Source organism: Lygodium microphyllum, chromosome 15 (assembly GCF_053477565.2).
Source record: "Lygodium microphyllum isolate KBCC chromosome 15, Lygodium_microphyllum_v1.1.10, whole genome shotgun sequence".
Taxonomy (NCBI): Eukaryota; Viridiplantae; Streptophyta; class Polypodiopsida; order Schizaeales; family Lygodiaceae; genus Lygodium; species Lygodium microphyllum.
Genome location: NC_141149.1, coordinates 129,347,288 through 129,363,444, shown reverse-complemented (window position 1 = coordinate 129,363,444; position 16,157 = coordinate 129,347,288). Strand labels below are relative to the sequence as shown.

General features: G+C 39.4%; 1 protein-coding gene across 2 annotated transcripts in view; it reads right to left on the bottom strand.

Annotated features, from left to right (window-relative positions):
- Nucleotides 1–4,360: 4,360 nt before the first annotated feature.
- Nucleotides 4,361–16,157, bottom strand: part of LOC148025054 (uncharacterized) — a 58,725-nt gene continuing 46,928 nt past the window's right edge. For both annotated transcript variants that reach the window (XM_087694749.1, XM_087694750.1), the window contains exon 10: nucleotides 4,361–5,328. In XM_087694749.1, the coding sequence (XP_087550875.1) occupies nucleotides 4,894–5,328 (435 nt within the window). In that variant the 3' untranslated portion in view covers nucleotides 4,361–4,893. The remainder of the gene's footprint in view (nucleotides 5,329–16,157) is intronic.

Below are 16,157 nucleotides of genomic sequence, written 5' to 3'. Positions count from 1 at the left end.
AAATCCATGCTTATAGACTCCTACTTCATTTGTGGAGTATCCAAGAGTTGAAGTTCCCCTGGCATCTAGGCTCTTTCTACCTTGACCCTTAGACAAGTTAGGCATTATATCACATACTACATTACATCTCTTTTCAATATTGCCCAATAGTAGCTCTTACAAACAATGTTAAGAGTCTTAGTATAGCGTAAATATCTAGCTATTGGGCTATTGTGAGCTTCCCACAAGATTATGGCCATAACATCTTAATTATTGGGTATACAAAGGGAAGCTTGGTAGTAAAGGCATCCTCATATAATAATCCATAATATTGGCTTGCTTCTTATTTGAGTTTTTGCCTTGAAGCACTTTTGCCATGAGCAATTCATAGTCCTTGTCAAGGAATGGTTTGGTATACAAGCACTAGGATAGGGTTGTTAAATATGGATATAGTTCTTAGGCTCTGTACCTTAACAATGCTATTACTTTTTGCTTAAGATAGTTACACTAGCATTATCATTTTAGGTTGACACTTCATTTCAAAATCAAACTTTTACTGTATCTCAATCCATCTTCTTTGCCTCATATTTAGGTGGGACTGGGTGAAGATCCACTTAAGGCTCTTGTGGTCTATTAGTAGATTGAACTTCCTTCCAAATAAATAATGTCTTCACGATTTCAAGACATGAAAAGCTAAAAGTATATCTAGGTTATGTGTGGCATGGTTGGATTCATAGGGTTTCAACTTTGATGCAATAAAGACTATAGAATTTTCTTCTTCCACCAAGACTCATTAAAATGATCACAAGTCCACTTGCATTGGTGATTATTTCAAATTATTGATTGAAGTTGGGGAGTTTTAGCCCTAGGGCTATGGTTATACATTCGTGGACCTTATCAAAGTTCTCTTAGTGCTTGATTACGAATATGATCAAAGTGCTCTTCTTGAATAAATTAGTCAAATATCTCACTATGAGAAAATAATGCTTAAAGAAGATTTGACACTATCTTGTTAGACAAAAAAAACTTAAGTTTCCTTGATTTTTTGGGCATTAGTGTAAGGAATAGATATAGGAAGAAGAGACAAAGAATATAGAAGAGAGAGAAAGAGGAGAGAGAAGGCTAGAAGAGGAGCAAGGGCAAAAAGAAGAGATAGGACTAAGTGAAAGCTATGAGCAAGGAGAGTTGAAGATAAATGAGACTTGTTTATCACTAAATGATGAAGAGAATAAGCTTCTTTACATCTTTTATACCTATGCTAGTATGGTTGCTATATTTCACTTATTTCCCCAAGATAATATTGATTTTTCACTTCTTTACCATCCATCTCTACCTAAAGGTTTTTTCCCTTAACAACTAAAGAAGGGATTTATTACAAATGGCTCCAAACCATGGAGATGATAGAGTAATCTATTTTAGCATTACGAAAATCTAAGAATCTTAAAATATCTTGAAGGAATGGGTTAGATTAGGAGGTGAAAAAGTATGTCATATCTACATCCATTTGGGAGCATAAAGCTTGCCACAAAATCTCCATGAATGGACTACTGCAAATAGTGAACAACATGTTGTCTACAATACACCTTGTAGAACTAAAATTGTAATAAGCTTGGTTCCATATCAGAAACGAGTCTAATGGAAATAAATGGGGCTTCACTTCCTGAGAAGTATCTTATTGTAGGGTCCATGTCTAAGTTATCAGTGTCTACTACAAATGTGCTTCACAAGGTCTTCAACAAGGTTCTATAGCAAGGAGAGGTTAGGATGGTCTAAGTCATGTGTTGAAGTAGGATTGTAAATTGTTCAAGCGACTTTATCCTAAATTCACTCATTGATTGTATAGACAAATCTTATGTATAGATTGTCAAATTAAGCTTGATGTTCTTCAAGTTGATTATTCTTTTTAGCTTTGATGCTTGAAGGTTTCTTATGCACTTGTAATTATAATATATAGTCACACATGCTCTAGATATGCTACTATGGTTCTTAGTCTCAATGGGTCAATGTTTAATATTTACAAGGCTTTTCAACTCAAGTCAATATGTCATCCAAGGTTAATGATCTCCTTGTGGAAAATTCCCAACTACGTTTCAAGGGTTGTTTGCTTCCTAACAAGCTCTCTCAGTGTCAAGACCCAAAAGGCTAGTCTAAGGAAAGTGACAATAATCCCCCAATTGTGTAGGTATGACTTGCAACAATTTATGCTATTTGGATGTACATCCCACTTACCCTTGAGGAAAATTCAAGACAATTTCCTGGAGTTTGGAATTTCTATTGTTTTCATTTTTGCACTTATCTAAAAAACTATTTAAGTCATTGGTGGTGCTAGTCAACTTGCCTACATGCCATGTGCCTTATCTATGGTATCACGTGGCTTCTCACCCTACCTATAAGCATGTCCTTAAGCTAAAACTCTAGAATGTTGTAATACCAATAACTAGAATAATGGCTTTATGTCCTTTTTGTCTGACCTGGGGAAAAAATACATAAAGCCATTACTATACAAGCACATCTAAATCCAAAAAGAATGATAAAAGAGACATCAACAATAATATAATGTAGAAAATCGAATAGATGTTGCAATTTAGTTACGTTTGACGAGTGCTACTCTCATTACAATAGATTTTCTTGACTTTCACAATGTGTACCAAAGGAAAAATGTCATTTCACTAAAAGGGGATTCAACCACTACTGAAGGAAGAGGAGAGATCACATACGTTGCTGATTTTACTATTACAAGGCAAATCAAGCCCATAATCAACAATGATGGAGCATGAATAACCTTATAGCTCTATGATTAAATATAATAAAAAAGCAACACAAAATGTAAGTATGCATTCCTTAAATGAGCAAGAGTAGGATGTGTGTAATCTCAAGGGAAAGCACTCAAGTAGTTTATGCAAAGCCACAAAGGAAAACTATTGGGAAAACATTCTTAATGAACTAGATATAACTTGCTCAAATTAGGGATCCAACAAATATTTCCTAATTCATAAGACATTTTTAATCAAGCCTAGTAGCAACTACCCTTAAGAGTACAAAGGTCGTGGTTATGTCCTCATGCCCATGTTAGATAATCAAATAAAATTTGTTATGGAAAATGAGCCAACACCCCATCTTTTTTACTTTGCAAATGGGCAATACTTATTGATTTTGCCCATACCATATTCCACCACACTAAAATTCATAGAACCAAAAAGTCAAAGTCTAAGGTCAAACTATTATTTTAGTCCCTAGTCACCCAACCACCTACTATGTTGAGACCATAAACATTGGTAATCATATCCTCGTCTCAATAAGACATCATAACAACTAAGTTTTATCATGAAATAAAGTAGTGATTTTTTTTTTGTTAACACCACATCAACCACGTCATATCACAACACAAAATGACAGGCCAATGAGACTATCGAATTACACTTATTGAAATCAAGCAAACTAAGGAGGAAATTGTTGATGGCAACACTTAGTACAAACCCACAAATTTCTTAATTCATGACATTTTGATGGTAAGTGCTTGCCATCCTAATGTACACATTTGATGTTTGGATTATAAACATTTTTGGGTTCCAAGCTCTCCACTAGCATTAACAATGGTGTACCTTATTGTTTGAGTGCAACCATCTCTTCAAAGATGCTAAGCTCTTTCTTGTTCCTTCCATCAATTTGGCTCATTCTAGTGGTTGCCAAGCTTTACTACCAAATTTTGTATACAATAGAAATCATTGATAATAGCTGCTTGGGATTAGTAGGTTGAGATTAGTCGTACAATAATGATTACCAAATGTCTAGACTATCCCATTGAATGGATGTGGGATCCAAGAGTTTATTAGATTGGATGCCTAGAAGTACAAGGACAAATTTATAGATTATTGCACATTTGTCTCAACGTGGCACAAAGCTTACTTCCACTTATACTACGCAAGAATAGAGAAATTGTTCGTTGAATATCTTAGAAGCACTTAACTACTTCAAAGTATATGGGTTCAGTTACTTTTTTTGGATGTCAAGCGACACATAGTGAGTCTTCAATTGGCTCTCTTACAAATGTATTAGAAGCAATAAAGCTAGCTTGGCAGATTGTCTGACACTAGAGGACCTAGTTAATGCATGGTCTTATTGTGTGATGTAAGCTCAAAGTGACAAGCCTTCCGAGCAAGCCCAAAGTGTTCTACCCTTGATACGCCCTAAGTTTGTGCTATGGGGGAAAAGGCTAGGATGTTAGAAGTGGAGCCAACTGACTGAGGCTATTGGACACACCTAACTTGAGGACCCCTAGATGGACTGCTTGTGTTGTGCACCCATCTAGGTTGGAGCTCTTGCCTACAAGGAAAAACAGGGAAGGGGGGGCTTTGTTGCAAAGACCTCAAAAATTGGATGGTTATAATGATATTCAATCATGAAAATATTACAAATAACAAATTGACTGTTCAAAACAAACAAAAAATCAATGGCATGGCTGGCCTGTAGTAACTTTTGTCTATACAATGAGGGTGTGGATAATATCTGCAAGTCCTGCTGTACATCCAACAGAAGAGGACCTTTCGTTTTATTTTTTCCCCTTTTTCATGTGCATGTGCATGGGGTTGGACTCTGGAACTTTTGCAATTTGGCAACCTTTCAAATGGATACTTTCTGCAGAAGATCTTTGCACCAGAGTGTGTACGGTACCTTTCACAATTTGGCAACCTTTTGAGGCATTGATTCTGATGAATGTACTTTCTCAAGAAGATCTTTGCACCAGTCCCTCTCTGACAGTGAAGAGTTGGCATCAAAGGAGAATGGCATTCAATATGTCTCTTTCACCAGTGTTTTCAAGTTATCCCAGGCTGTATTTCATTTCTAACTGTTAGCCACATTTCCCATTGTAAATAGTCATTAATTTCCTTGAAAGAAAGGTGTGCATCCTCGATTTCAGCTGGAAACAGCATGTGTTTGATTCTGCAATAACAACACAGGCTTGATCCACAAGTCCATGTCACTGTGAATGTCATCCTGTAAAAATGGGACCTGCTGCTTCAAAGACGCAAGCTTCCTTCGGAGCTCATCAGTTTCATCAAAATCAATTTCTACTCTGGGAAGTGGGATGAAATCTGTGCCACTCTCCATTGAGATCCCATCACATTCCAATGGTACATTGGTTGGCTGAGTTGAGCTTTTCTGTTCACAGAATCCAATAGCTCCTGCTACAAAGTACCGGCGCTTTCTTTTCATACCAGCTCTTCCTGACCACACACACAAAACCCTTTTTCCTTTACTCTTTGGATGGTGCAGCTTGCAAGCTGACCGATCTGGACACTCTCCAGTTGAAGCAAAAGCTGGGCACACCAATGTGTGTTTTTTGTTGCACTGCAATCATACAAGAAATAAGGCTATCATACCCTTTTTAAAATTTGAGATGTGTTACAATAAGATTCCCAAGGCAGAGTTCTATGTCAAGAAGATCAAAGCCTGTGATCATGGAATCAAACAACTTGAGAAAAAGATAGACATCTGGAAATATATGCAGAGGTTTGACTAGTGTAAAAACTCATAAACTCTATCCTTGAATAATTACAACTTCAAGAGATTTAAACCTTGTTACTCTCAGAACACGATTCATCTAAACTTTGGGTGTAACAGTACTGCCTTAAGCCAACATTGTGTAGCTATGTTGTCCTAGGCATGTGCACACTAGAGGTTAGAAACGTGTCATATCAGTCCTGAATGCTCCACTGCTCACTGCCTGTCACACCTCTACCCTGCCATCCTCAGTGTTCCGTCTCTGCCTCCAGCAGTGCCAGCACACCCCCCCCAAACCCAAAAAAACACACAAAAATTTCCAATCCCACTTTCAGTGCCACTGTGCACTTACGAGCAGCTCAAGCTCATCATTTCTGGGCTGCACGGCCCACTCCTTACCTTCCTCCCTCCCTGCCCCCTTACTGGACTCTTGCTAGGTACTGTCCCACCAATGACCACCTGCGTCCACTAGCCCAACACTTCTACCTGCTTTTGTTATGTCTTCGTATATTAATCTTCCAGTAGATGTCAAACTTGGAGTTGAAATGGATACATTAGAAAACATGAGACTGTCTCTCTAGTTGGCTTGCCAGAAAAGTCTAGTATAAGGCATGAATGGGCTCAAAACGACCTGACCACCTGCACTGATCACTAAAAGATAAGGGGCATGAAAGCTCCTCAGAAAGGACCAACAGCTGAACATACTCAAGAAGAAACCTGTCAAAATGTAACCCTTTTCAAAGATGAATATCCATAGCAAGGCAATAGGAATTGTCACCAACTGTGACAGGGATGAAAAACTCAGCACGCAAAACTGTCAACCATAGTTGTAAGCTACGAAAGGTACAATACAGTACGGTGCGATACTGTACAGGACTAAATGGTATCTTAAAGATTTTACAAGGTACAATAACAGCACATTAAAGAAGTAACTTGATTATTTTGGACAATCAATAATAAAACATGCTTTAAGCTAAAATAGCAATGCCATTAGAGTATAAGATGAGTACAAGAGGGTAACAAACCAACTCTATGGCATAATGCTGCATGAACAACCTGAGCTACACGTAGATACAAAAAAGAGAAGTGGGGGGCTAGAAACATGGATGGAGAGAGAGACCTAAGATAAAAAATCACTACTATCATCGGTGTCATCCACATCAGAGGGCTAGAGACATTCTTGAGCTCATCCTCACTAATGAGGTTACCATCATCATCAAAGAGAGAGCCAACACGAAAAAGTTAAAACAATCAAGAAAACGGTCACAAAACTGTCAAAAAACAATTAGAAAATGGCTAACAATGCCCCAACAGTACTATAGTGTTGGGAATAAAGGGCCACCGTGCCTTTTATATGTGCTCGGGTGTGAATGCGCTCTTAGCACTTGTACTTTTCATATACCTATCACTAAAACCTAAAAGAGCTACAACTCATTGTACCCACACATCGTGCATCTCTCTCTCTCTCTCTCTCTCTCTCTCTCTCTCTCATATTACCATTGTTGACCATCGCATCTCCACTGTGCACCTGTCACTTCAAACTGGCATCAGAGCTGAAGGTCATCGCAAGCGTGCTTCCCGGAGCCAGTCCGAGATGTGCCAACAGCAAGTTGTCAGTTTGGATCAGGTGCCAGTTACGCAGGCAGCGTGCAGGTTACAGGTCACAGTCGGTCAGCAGGCCACAGGCTGCAGTTGATCGCATGCATCAGGTTGCTGGTCAGATGTCAAACAGGTCGCAAATCCGCAAGTCAGAGCACACATTTGACAGGCAGGCAGCAACATTGCGGCAGCTCCCATATCAGTGCACATCACGAGCAGCATCCCAACATTCAATGTTTTTTCTCTAGGCAAAAAACCCACGTTTTTTTTTTCAAAGGTTTACCCTTGATAAATTTTGGCGGGTTGTCACATGCTTGTAAGCACAGTTTGGCAAATCTGAGAGATTAGGCATGCATTTACTCTTGGAAATTGGGGCTTTTGGCGTATGTCCAAAGATTTTGCTCAGCTGAGTAAACTTAGTGGAATTTGCACACATTCAAGTCTCAAAAACTGGGGCTTTTCATGTATTTGGGGAAATTGCAGTGGATAGGTACAAATTCCTAAAATTGACACATTGAATCCCTCACAATTTGGGGCTTTTACAAAAAATTGCAAAATTTGTGTCAAATTTGGTCTTGGTATGTACTTACAGTGTAGTTTCTATGCAATTTGAGCACATTGGACCCCCGACAAATTTGGGACTTGTGAAAAATTTGTAAAATTTTAGCAAATTTGGATTGTGGAATCTACTCAAGAGTTATATTTGATGCAATTTGAGCACTGAGCAGAGAAATTTTGTTTGGCTTTTGACCGTATGAGTCAAATTTGTGCCTATGAATGCATTCAGAGCAAAAATTGCAGCTAAAATTTGAGGCTTCTCATGCAATTGATGTATTAGCCCGTGGCACAGTTGCAATTACTTGTGGTGTGCTGTAGCCCACATTTTATGACTGAAAATTGATTTTTCTGCAATTACTTGTTTTTCCATTGCTGGTTGGTAATTGCTTTGTATCTTCGTCATTTGTGTGATAGTTGGGCTCACATTTGTTGACTTTTGAGTCACTTTTCAGCTGTAAATCATGGATGGCAGCAGTGAAGGCAACAATCTTTGCACATTAAGAAGTTTGAGGGTGCACACAACTTTGCTATATGGCAAAAGCAGTGCTACAATATCTTGGTGCAAAAGAAATAGGTGAAGCCCATAAAGATAAAAGGAATAAAACCAACAACCATGGATTAAGATGAGTGGGATGAGTTAGATGAACTTGCACACTCTACCATAGAGCTTTTAGTATCAAACACTTTGCTCTTTAACAAAGAGAAATTGAAATCTACTTATGATATGTGGCAAAGACTTGAGGAGTTATATGCTCAGAAAAGTAAAGCAAGCAAGGTTTATTGGTCGAAAATTTTAATGGACCTTTGTATGAAGGAAGGTACAGCCATGTCAGTACATTTAACTGGATTTAACTCTATTTTCAACCAGCCAATTGCTCTGGAATTCCACATTGATGAGGAGTTCAAGGCAACATTTTTGCTATGCACTTTGCCTGAAAGTTGAGACACTTTTAGAACAACAATGACTAACTCCAATGCCATGTTGTTATATTCCAATGTGGAGAGCTCATTACTCATGGAAGAGCTAAATAGGCGAAATATTTCAACAAACAAGTCTTCCAATGCACTACATACTAGAGGCAGATCCCAACAAAAGGGTAGTTCTGAAAACAAAGCAAGCAATAAGACAGGTGAGAAAAATGTAGAGTGCTATCATTGTGGCAAGAAAGGGCATTTCAAGTGGGATTGCTTTAAGTGGAATATAGAGAAGGGTAAGGACAAAAGCACTGATGATAGCAAAGATGAGAAAAAGAACAACCAACATGCAAAGAAGAGTAGTGTGAAGATAGAAGAATTCAATGTAGTCAATCACGAGAGTGATAGTAGCAATGATGTACTCATTGCTTCTTCTTTTAGTGCACAGTCATTGATTGCAAATTCTAATGATGGCATACACACTTGGATTCTTGATTCAGGTGCTTCATTCCATGTGACACCACACCGTGAGTGGTTTTCTGACTATAGTGGTGGTATTGTAGGGATTGGCAATGTGCAATTGACAGTCCAGCATGGTTTAGTGTTCACCTTGCATAAGTGAGATATGTACCCCAGCTCAAGAAGAGCTTGATAAGCACAAGGCAGCTAGATGATGAAGGCTATCACACCACTTTTAGGGATGGAAAATGGAAGACATGTAAGGGATCTAGGATCGTTGCTAAAGGCTCTAAGAGTGACATTTTGTATCCATTACATGTATTTAGTGTGTGTGACCATGTTGTCACCATAACCAAGCAGCCAAGTGTGTCTTTGTGGCATAGGCAGTTGAGGCATATGAGTCAAATTGGAATGAAAGTGCTTTCTCGTTTGGGTTATTTGCTATGTTTGAGGTATATTGATTTTGATCATTGCATTTTTTGTATACATGCACACTTGAGAGTATTTGGCTATGAGGCTTTTGTGCATATATGCAAAGAAAAACGCAACAAATTGGAGCCAAAGTCCTGTAAATGCATTTTCCTAGGATATAGTGACGAGGGTGAAATGGGGTATAGATTATGGAATCCCGAGAAAAGGAAAATTGTAAGCAAGAATGATATTATCTTCCAAAAAGATTGCATGCATAAACAACTTGAAAAAACTGAGGAAGTCAAAAGAGTTGTATTCCGAGAAGAGATACCTATAGGACAGCAAAGAGTGCCCATTGTACAACAGCAAATACCTGCTATAAATGACCCTATAAATGCAAGGAATGATGCTGAAATTGATCTGCAAAAAGTTGCCCATGATATACCACAACTTCAACGAGGAAATGTGCCAATAGAGCAGTCGGAACAGGTAGGACAGCATACTGAACCCTTTGAACAGCAAGCTGTTAATGCAGATTTGCAGGCTAAACAGTTTGCAAACACTGATTATTGGATCCGTAAATCGACCGGACATACCAAACAGTCACACAAGTTTGTTCTTGGTGCAAATTATGTTGCTAATTATGTCATGTTGACAAATTGTGGTGAACCATCATGCTTCAAGGAAGAAATGGACAGAGAGGACAACAGAAGTGGCATAAAGCTATGTTGCTAAAGATGAAATCTCTATAAAAGAATGGTACTTGGGATTTGGTGCATTTGCCCAAGGCAAATAGTCCTAGCATGCAAATGGGTTTACAGTGAATGTCATTTCTAGTTCCTCGCCAAAGTACAAAGCACGACTTGTTGCAAAAGGGTACAAGTAGGAACATGGGATTGATTTTGACGAGATCTTTTCTCCTGTAGTCAAGATGACTACTTTGCAAACCATATTGGGCTTGGTTGCATGTGAGGATATGGAACTTATACAAATGGATGTAAAAATTGTTTTATTACATGGTGATCTGCATGAGGACATATCTGTACAACAGCCAGAAGATTTTGTGGCCAAGGAGTAGGAAAAGATGGTATAAGTACTTAATAAAAGCTTGTATGGGCTGAAACAGGCACCGCATGAATGGTATCATAAGTTTGATACATTCATGCAATCACACGGATTCAAAAGGAGTCGAGCGGATCATTGCTTATATACCAAAAAGGCAATAGATGGTAGCCTTATGGTGGTTTTGTATGCGGATGACATATTGATTGGTGGTAGAGATATTCATGCTTTGGACACATTGAAGCAGAACCTACATAGCAGTATTGACATGAAGGATCTTACCTAGGCAAATTACATTCTTAGCGTGCGTATACTCGAGGACAGATCAAAAGGTCTTCTTTATCTGTCACAACAGGAGTATGTATCCAAGATTTTGCAGCATTTCAATATGGAGGGGAGAAAGGAAATTAGCATACCATTGCCTCTATATGTGAAACTCATTGTAGAGGACAATTTCACCAAGTGCAAAGAACAGCCCTACATCCGATGATGAAAAGGCTGAAATGGCCAAGATTCTATATGCTTCAATTATGGATAGCTTAATGTATGCTATGGTCACTACACATCCTAACATAGTATTTGCGGTGGAAGTGGTTAGCAAGTACATGGCACATCCTAGTAGAAAGCATTGGAAAGCGGTGAAAGATATCATGAGATATCTTAAGGGCATAGAGGACTTGCGCGTTTGCTTTGGAAAGCAGAAAGCATATTTCATTGACTTTACAGATGCAAACAATATTGGTCATACTAACTACAGGAAGTCTACTTCAAGATATATATTCATCTTCACAGGGGGGGCAATTTCCTAGATTTCCACGCTACGTAAGTGTATTGCATTGTCTAGTACAAAGGAAGAATATGTGGCTGCCACTGAGGCATGCAAGGAGGCTTTATGGCTTTTACATCTGGTGGGAGAGCTTGGCATTACTGATATCCATGTCCTCCATTGTGATAGTCAAAGGACTAGATGCTAGCACGGAACCACGTCTTTCATGCAAAGACGAAGCACATACAGATGAAGTATCACTTTATCAGGGATGTACTTGACAGCAAGCGCATTGAGCTTGTCAAGGTACATATAGATAGTAACCCTGCAAATCTTACGAAGGGTCTTCCAGTAAAGCGGTTTGCTCATTGCTAACAGATGATGGGAGTTGGATAGTATATGTATTTCAGCTTGTACATACTTAGACTTAGCTTATTCTTTTCTTCAACCTTAAGGCACACTATCTTTAGGTGGGAGGTTGTTAGGAATAAAAGGCCACTGTGCCTTTTATACGTGCTCGGGTGTGAACGTACCCTTAGCACTTATACTTTACATATATCTATCACAAAAACCTAAAAGAGGTACGACTCATTGTACCCGCACATCGCCTCTCTCTCTCTCTCTCTCTCTCTCTCTGTGCCATTACCATAGCTAACCATCGCATCTCCACTATGCACCCGTCACTTCATATAGGGACAAGAATAGCTATATTTTCTAGTACTAATTTGTATAATGTGATAGAGTATGAATTGTGCGATATGTATTTGTATGTACAATGTACTGGTACCAACAAATGACTATTGCAATAGTGAGAACTCCATAAGAATAAAGATATAATAAGGCTCTCCTCTTAGCAATTCATACCATAAAGATGGGTCCAGGTCTCAAACCCAACTAAACATACCAAGCCAATGAAAGGTTAGGAACCAAATTGGAAAGATGTTGAAGTCCTTGCACATAATGAAGAGATATAGATGACAATGAACAAAGGTAAAGGAACTCATTTTGAACAACAAAGGCACATTGACACGGGGCATAGGCACTAACAAAAGCAATTAGAAACTAGCGACTAGCAACCCGCACAATAGTTGTCACACTGGAAACTCATCCTACTGACACAAATTAACATTGGCACTAACAATTGCTCAAATAGTGGTACTCTAACCATGGTCATGGCTCAAAAATGATACATTATGCACCCTAGCAATGCTCAACCTGACACATCTTGCACCACATATATATAATCCATAAGATCAAAAGAGAGAGGTCTCATTCAAAAGCATCCTACATTCCCCTCTAAATTATAATGCCTCCTCTACCAAGGGGCATAAAGACTTGCTAATAACACACGAATTTTGAGCAATAGCATGCATTTCTTAAATACTCCCCCTTCAAGCTAGTGTGGCCTCTAAGCTGACCAAGGGTGTGGACTGTTGCCAAAGGCAAAACACAAAACCCAAAACCTACCACAATACTCTATGTGGATCTGCTTTGCTTTGTGACCCTCCACTCCCCCACCATGCTCTACACTGGTAGTCCCTTTGCTGACCCTTTGAAACTGCACACACACACATCCCCCCCCCCCGCCCCCCCCTTTGCAGTGACAATCCATCACCTTAGGCTTGGTTGTCAAGCCGTCCACCTCCCCTTTGCAACTCCCTCCCCCCCCCCCTCTTTGCAGTGACAATCCATCACCTTAGGCTTGGTTGTCAAGCCGTCCACCTCCCCTTTGCAACTCCCTCCCCCCCCCCCCCCCCCCCCGCCATCCACCACATGCAAGTTGAATTGCACCATTGCTACTACCCCTCCCTTCGAGGCAGCCTTCCCCCTAGGTATTCCATAGCACTCTCAGAAGGTCCCTTATGAAGACTCGTAATGGAAATCCCTAGTCTCACACTGAGCACTCGGCAAGTGCCCCCTAGTCACACGCCTTGCGCACCACACTCATAAGAGCATCCCTTGTTCGTTCGTGCCACGGAAAGGGAACTAGAGGAGACCATGATTTTCGGTAAGATCGTTGGGCACTCTCCATCTAGGAACCCAAAAGGAACACATCTTAATTTAGACTAAAATCCAAACAAAGTATCCCACACAATATGCCTCTATGAGATGTTTATTCAATAAATAGAAATACGTACAAGGGCCTAAAGACCCAACTATAGTCATTGTCACTATCATTTGATAGTAATGACTTTAATGTGAATGCCAATGCTTTGTTCGTATTTTCAGATTCACACTCATAGTCTGAATTGATGCTGGTTGAGTGTTTTTATCATTGCCCACCCCAACTTTTTTAAAACATTTGTCAATTCTAAGCCTTTTATGATAGTTGCACTTTGCGGGCTAATCTTTGTCGTTCCTGAAGAGGGCCCCTTAGTCATGTCTATGTCTTTTCCATGCCAGTCTTCTTCCATGAAAACAGCTACCATCTCTTCATAGAACATCTCCTGTCCCACATTTGTGGTTATGACAGTTTCTTTAAATCTTTCTTCTTCAACCAAGCTATTATGAAGCATGGCCTTTTTGTCATCATTATCAAACTGACATTTAAACTGGTAACTTGTGGAAGAGAAGGCATAGGGCATTGAGGTGTTGTTTGAGAGTTTTTGACAGATATAAGGCATGCTATACTATACAGTGGCATTTTTTAAGAAGCCTTGGATCGTCTGAACTGCTTCCACCTCTTTTATAGAAACTAATCCATATGCCTTCTCACATAATACAAAGCTGGACCTTCCATAGTGCAAAGCCCTGGTACCCAAGAATCTCTCAAAGGTAACCCTGTACTTTGAAATGCTCATGAAGATACCATCTTGTAATAAGAACAAAAACATAAGAGAAGAAAGCAGGCTAACAAGAGGATGGCTGAAAGCTGATGATTGTTGTAATAAAACTATACGACTGGCAGAAATGGCATGGACTATATTCGCCAAGCAGTGTGTGAATGTTCAAGAGAAAAGACATAAACATTCTATTTGTGATGGTCAGGGACAAGCTGGAGTAACGCTAGCAACACCAGACTGACTGAAAGCATGCAGAAAATATGCCACAACCTGAAGAGCTGAGTGTGGACTGACTAAGCTACACCTGAAGAGCATGGAGAAGGTAAGAGCTCTCAGATGGCAAAATAAAAATGTGGTCTGATGCCACTGTTAGTGTGGAGACATGTGAAGATATGATGAGAGAGAATAATATAGAAAAAAAGAAAGAAAGTTACATTAATGTCCTGTGGAGGCCGAAACTTATCTGAAGGACAAAATCAGGTATAGTTATCATTGTTTGTACATTCCACTTCGGGTGCCAAAAAGGCATAATCAATTGGAAATCAAAAGAAAAGAAAATATAAAAGTAAGCTTTAAGGTCAACCTATCCTTGTAAGACAGGGGTGTTATATGTCAGGTCCATCAAAACATTTTAAAATGGTCACTTCCCTCCCAACTTGGGTGTCCAAAACTCTGCAATGATGGCTCTACCGTGTCTGTAGACCACCCATTTTCCTTGTCTTCAAGATTCATGTACTTCAGCCAATTCTTGCTCCCAGTTCTTGAGTTGGGTGGATGTGAGCTCATCTACCATCCATATCTTAGTTCCTTGGAAGGATCTAGTCCACTTCATTACTTCTATTTTTTCTTGCATGTTTGTGTATCTTAGAACTAGATGTTTTACTTTGACCACAATTGAAGGATCCCCAATGTTAATGAATGGGATGGTTCTACACACCTTTCTTTGTACGATTTCATGCTCCGAAACAAAAATATATTTATTAATCTCTTCATCTTCCAAGACTTTGACCTTGTCCCATCAGTCATCCAAGCCTCCTACCCTGATTTCCTTGGTGACCCGAGTTTCAAGCTGTTTTTCTCCCATCTATGTTATGACTTCCTTTACTAGGATCTCCTTCTACGATACAAATTGATGTGCCTCATGGATGGTCTCGTCTTCACATTTCTTTATCTAGTCAATGTGCTCTTCCAATTCTTGAACTTTCTTGCTTGTTCCATTCAGCTTCTCCTTTAATATTTTGTTTTCTTCTTACAGCTGCTTGACCAGATCCAGTAGGTATCACTCCCAAGGGGAAGGCCTTGTTGTTGGCTTTGACAAAGGAAATGCCAATACCTTAGAAAAGCTCAATTTGGATGGCATCTCTACCTATAGATGCAAGCATCCTTTGTATAAGTACACACTATATAGTCATATGTAAGTGAAGATAACAATGAATAAGGATGCTATTCATTTTGTACCCATAAAACTCTCTTGTGTTCCTCTCTTTTTTTTCGTAAATCTTGTGTTCCTCTCTCTCTCTCTCTCTCTCTCTCTCTCTCTCTAGATTCTACATGGCATCCCACCATTGCTTCCGTCTCAATTGGTTTTGGATTGACGTTCAATGTTCATTGTAGCTCATGCTTGAGGCAAGGAGTGCAAGGAGTGAAGTTTTGTCATGAAGATCAAGGATTCAATTTCCTTCTATGACACCAATGCTTGCTTCCCGCACATTGATAGAAGTACTATGCTCATCATCAGCATCAAGATCTAAGTCAAGTAGGTGCTTAAGCCATTGAGGCTTGATTCGGGATGGTAATGGCCCATTTTGACATTGATTTGGGCAACCATTTGTGGGGGATTGAAGCAAAAGAGCCTTGCTTTGGATACTTGGAAAGAGATTTTGGTACATAGTTTTGATGTATGTAGCACAAGGCTTGCTTAAGTAGGGGGGTAGCTTGTTATCTGGAAGTAGGGGGCTCGCTTGCCAAAAGCACATGGATACAATATCAGATGTGTATACAAAATATGTATGTGACACAAAATAGAGAGGCCCAACAGTTCAATAAATAATAAGTGGAGTGCACACCTAATGTCCCCCATTGACTCAATGATAGGGCTCACAAACAAAGATGACAAAGCAATA